This window comes from Panulirus ornatus, chromosome 62 (genome assembly GCF_036320965.1).
Source record: "Panulirus ornatus isolate Po-2019 chromosome 62, ASM3632096v1, whole genome shotgun sequence".
Classification (NCBI taxonomy): domain Eukaryota; kingdom Metazoa; phylum Arthropoda; class Malacostraca; order Decapoda; family Palinuridae; genus Panulirus; species Panulirus ornatus.
The window spans coordinates 14,601,914-14,607,246 of NC_092285.1; the positions used below are offsets into that span (position 1 = coordinate 14,601,914).

At 40.2% G+C, this 5,333-nt stretch overlaps 1 protein-coding gene across 10 annotated transcripts in view; it reads right to left on the reverse strand.

Moving 5' to 3' along the window:
- Positions 1–412: 412 nt before the first annotated feature.
- LOC139745672 (alpha-N-acetylgalactosaminidase-like) overlaps positions 413–5,333 on the reverse strand; it is a 98,309-nt gene continuing 93,388 nt past the window's right edge. For all 10 annotated transcript variants that reach the window (XM_071656064.1, XM_071656071.1, XM_071656062.1 and 7 more), the window contains 2 exons: positions 2,560–2,667; positions 413–839 (listed from right to left, as the gene is read on the reverse strand). In XM_071656064.1, the coding sequence (XP_071512165.1) occupies positions 561–839; positions 2,560–2,667 (387 nt within the window). In that variant the 3' untranslated portion in view covers positions 413–560. The remainder of the gene's footprint in view (positions 840–2,559; positions 2,668–5,333) is intronic.

The window sequence follows — 5,333 nt, forward strand, 5'->3', positions numbered from 1 at the left end:
TAATGAGTTATACATTGTTTCTATTAAATTACTCTGAATTTACATGGCATGTCATCAAAACTGCTATGAATACCAACATGTATACTGAAAAATCCAATAATCTATACTCCTATGGTTTTAAAAGAAATGCATTTTCACAGATTATTATTTGTCATGAACTGGATGTTTAGTTATCTGTTCACTCACCTTGTGCCCATCAGTAACTGTCCTTCAAAGACTGTATTGGATCAGCACTGTCACTTCATGGTATTCTTTTCATGTATTAAAGGATGCAGTCATGGTCCACTTGTTAGAATTAATTCAGAAGCCAGAAAAATAACATTACCCATAATTTCTATCAAGTCTAGGTTTGAAGAGCTCTGCTTTATTTGTACCTGGTATACAGTTCTGCCTGAATAAAATAATGAGAATATTAGATTCTTTAATCAGCTTTATTTTTTCTTTTGTAACTGTACAGAAAGTGAAATGCAATCTTTTTTAATCTTATCATCAGTAAAGGAAATATAATAAGTAATAGCAGTTCCAAAACCTTTGTACACAGAATGCAATCGTACTACCACCTAAAAGTGCCTTTGTTGTCTAAAGTTGTTAAAGAGCTGATTCTGAAATGGGTTTCTTAAGGTTCTTTGTGGTGGTGGTTCTCTGAACTGTGCTCTACCACCTCCAAATCCTATAGACTTGATAACTTCGCATCTCACCAGCACCACTCCAGAGGGGTTAACATCTACCTTGAACCTTTTGTCAGGGAGAACAGTGCCATAATGAACCCCATCAAACAGGTCAGTAATTGCATATCCTCCAGGGAAGGCAAGACCAAGCTCTCGTAATGTTACTGAGACCTGCAAAAGGGTTATGATTACTTAACTATTTTCTTTACGTATTTTTGATAATTTAGTCTTTATTATTCTGCCATGTCAAACAGTAATTTTTATTGATGAGGCAAAGTTCCTACAAAAACTACAAATTATAGAGATGAGGTTTTATCTAACTCTAAAAGTCTTTAGTATGGCTCATAATTTGCTTGCGTCATCCAGAAAGGTAAAATTCAAAATAGTTAGCCTTTGCACTGTTACAGGTGGTATGAAAATTTATGTACATACACTAAAGTGTCCACAAAAAATCCTTATCTGCCTCCCCACACATTTTCAGAGGTGATGTAGGTAGCTAGTAGTAGGTAGGCAGCCAACGACTGGGGAGGTATATTACCAAAACTACCAGGCCTGAGTATCAGAAGGGTTAGTGACATATGCGTGGTAAGCCAGCACTTTGGTGGTTGTCAAGTTGCATTCATCTGACCTAGGTAGCTGTCTTTTCTTTCTGCTTCACCCTCACGTGGACTACTGGAATCTGTCCACAAAAATATGATCTTTCCTTGTCACACACAACAACTGACAATACTCAACTCGTACAACTCACTCTTCATGACTCTACATTTTCCTGCAATAAGCACTGTGTGCTAGGTGTCTTTGGTAAAATGGTAGGAGTGTTAGATAAAAGTAGTGGGTAGAAACATTTAGGCAGGAGCATTAGGTAGAAGTAGTGGGTAAGAACATTAGGTAGAAGTAGTTGGTTGGAACATTCAGTAGGAACATCAGGTAGAAGTATTCAGCAGGAACATTAGGAAGATACATTGGTTAGAAGTAGGAACATTAGGCTGGAACCGCTGCAAACATTATGCTAGAGATGCCCCCTGTCAGTAGCCTGTTAAGGGTGAGGCACTAAAGACTAAGAAGCAGCACTGGAGTTCACTAGTTATGGAGACTCTATTGCCATCCCCTCCCCTCCCCCCTTGGAGTTCCAGTAGGGAAAGGCATCAGAGATATAGACACATAGATGAATGTCAATCTTGCATTTTAGTGCATTATCATCTTTCCTTTGGCCTTGATTACCATTTGCTTACAACTGGGCTTGCAATTAGCATGGTTCCTGAAGTATTCTAGGTCCATGATTTGGGTCTATAGGGTTTTGATTTCCTGAATGAGACAAAGCACTGATGAGGTGTTGTAGAAAATAGCCACCTTGATTACACATTCTAAGCACCCAATACACCTAGAAATCTCATGTTTACCCATATTTTCTTACTTTCAGGTAAGGGCTTTGGCTTTCTACTCCTTAGAAAGGTAAGTGATAACCAGCCTGAAGCAAAGTTGGAAGAAATACAGTACCCAGATATAAAATTCCCAATATGAAGTGGCAGAAAAGTAGAGAGAGAAAATCCAATCTTCAAGATAACCTGAGGCACACTGAGGTGGGATGCTAGTGCTCACAGTTTGAAACACTACTCTTGGTGACCAGATGTACAATGAATTTACTGAGAGCATCATGCTTGTACCCAGAATAAACCTTAGTCATGTATCATGTTTGTAAATGTATGGGGAGGGCCAGACAATGTTTCTTTTGCAGACACTGTGAATGGTCAACATTAGAAATGTATGAATTGACAAGCTAACAGCATGGAGAGTTGGATGAAATGACATTTGTAATATATATTTCAATTCAAAAGTGGAAGATAAACAATTTTATTTCAACATCCACAACTAGGTTTCATTGTAATCTTACCTCTGATGGTGTACCGTCAGTCCGACGGTTCAGGAAGGCAATAGCATATGAGTAGTGACCCTGGGTCACAGGAGTAATAGGACGAGCCCAAATTTCAATGCCTTTATCCTTAAAAAAGGAAATAAATATATGAAAAAACAAATAAGATAATGAATGATTTATACTAACAGAGAATAAGTGGTCAGTGTTCTTTCTCCCCTAGTCCCAACAGGAGATTAAGTTGGACAGGGAAGGATGGGGTGAAAAAGATTTTGAGTGATTGGGGACTAAACATGCAGGAAGGTGAAAAACATTAAGGAACAAAGTTTATAAGAAAGATGTACAATAGGGTCAATGTGCTATCAATGGACATAACCAGGGCGTGTGAAACATCCACGGTAAACCATGGAGAGGTCTATGAGGCCTGGATGTGGATAGGTAGCTGTGGTTTTGGAGCATCACACATGAAAACTTGAGTATGGATTTGAGCGGATGTTTACAATTGGGTGTGGGGAAGAAGAAAAGATATATTATCTTTTTTTCTTTTCTTTCATGCACTTGTGCTGTTTCCTGTGAGGTGAGGCAATGGACGACGGTAAGCAAGTATGAATACGTACGTATGTATATGTATGTGTATGAGAGTGGATGTGTCTTTGTTTGTCTGTTTTCTGGTGCTATATATGTAAGAGATGCTTGTGGCATGGGAAAGGTGGGAGGTGGGCAGATTAAAGAGGGTAGTGAGAGGTGGGATGAAGTAAAGTTGTTCGTGAAAGAGAAAAGAGAGGCGTTTGGATGATACGTGCAAGGAAGGAGTGCAAATAACTGAGAGATGTATAAGAGAAAGTGGCAGGAGGTCAAGAGGAAAGAGCAAGAGCTGAAAAAGAAGGCAAATGAAAGTTGGGGCGAGAGAGTATCATTAAACTTTATGGAGAATAGGAAGAAGTTCTGGAAGGAGGTAAATAACATGCATCAGACAAGAGAACAATTGGGAACATCAGTGAACGGGGCAAGGAGGAAGTGATAACAAGTAGTGGTGAAGTAAGGAGGAGATGGAGTGAGTATTTTGAAGGTTTGTTGAATGTGTATGATAGTGTGGCAGATGTAGGACATTTTAGTCAAGGTGGAGTGTGAAGTGAGAGAGTCAGGGAGAGTGGTTTGGTGAAGAGAGGAGAGGTGGTGAAAGCCTTGCAGAACATGAAATCTGGCAAGGTGGCAGGTTTGGATGGTATTGCAGTTGAATTTAACAAGAAAAGGGGCGACTGTGTTGTTGCTTGGTCAGTATGGACATTCAATGTATGTATGGATCATAGTGAAATGCCTGAGGATTGGCAGATTGCATGTATAGTGCCATTGTACAAAGGCAAAGGGGATAAAGGTGACAGTTCAAACTACAGAGGCATAAGTTTGTTGAGTATTCCTGGAAAATTGTATGGGATGGTACTGATTGAGAGGGTGAAGGCATATACAAAACATCAGATTAGGGAAGAGCAAAGTGGTTTCAGAAGTGGTAGAGGATGTGTGGATCAGGTGTTAGGTTTGAAGAATGTGTGAGAGAAATACTTAGAGAAATACATGGATTTGTATGTGGTATTTATGGATCTGGAGAAGGCATGTGACAGAGTGGATATAGATGCTTTGTGGAACGTCTTAAGAGTATCCGCTGTGTGAGGTAAGCTGCTAGAAGCAATGAAAAGTTTTTATCAAGGGTATAAGGTATGTGTATGAGTAGGAAGAGAGGAGAGTGATTAGTTTCCAGTGAAGGCAGTCTGCAGAAGGGGTGTGTGAAATCCCCAAGGTTGTTTAATCTATTTATGGATGGGGTGGTTAGGGAGGTAAAGGCAAGAGTTATGGAGAGAGGGGCAAGTACGCAGTCTGTTGGGGATGAGAGCTCCTGGGAAGTGAGTCATTTGTTGTTCAGTGATGATACAGCACTGGTGGCTGATTTGAGTGAGAAACTGCAGAAGTTGGTGACTGAGATTGGAAAAGTGTATGAAAAGAGAAAGTTGAGTGTACATGTGAATAAGAACAAGGTTAGGTTCAGCAAGGCTGAGGGACAACTTATTTGGGATGTGAGTTTGAAATAAAAACTGGAGGAATTGAAGTGTTTTAGATATCTGGGATTGGACTTAGCAGCAGATGTAATCATGGAAGTGGAAGTGAGTCACAGTGTGGGGGAGGAGGCAAGGGTTCTGGGAGCGATGAAGAATGTGTGGAAAGAGAGAATGTTATCACGGAGTGTGAAAATGGGTATGTTTTTAGGAACAGTAGTTCCAACAACATTTTATGGTTGCAAGGCATGGACTATAGATAGGGTTGTACAGAGGAGGGTGGGTGTGTTGAGGACCATATGTGGTGTGAGGTGGTTTGATCAAGTAAGTAATGAAAGGTAAGAGAGATGTGTGGTAATAAAAATAGTGTGCTTGAGAGAGCAGAAGAGGGTGTGTTGAAATGGTTTGAACATATAGATAGAATGAGTGAGGAAAGCTTGACAAAGAGGATATATATGTGTCAAAGGTGGAGGGAACAAGGAGAAGCAGGAGACCAAATCTGAGGAGGAAGGATGGAGTGAAAAAGATTTTGAGTGATCGGAGCCTGAATATGCAGAAGGATGAGAGGCATGCAAGGAACAGAGTATATTGGAATGATGTGGTATATCGGGGTCAATGTGCTGTCTGCGGATTAAACCAGGGCATGTGAAATGTCTGGAGTAAACCATGGAAAGGTCTGTGGGACCTGGATGTGGATAGGGAGTTGTGGTTTCAGTGCATTACACATGAAAGCTTGAGACTGAGTGT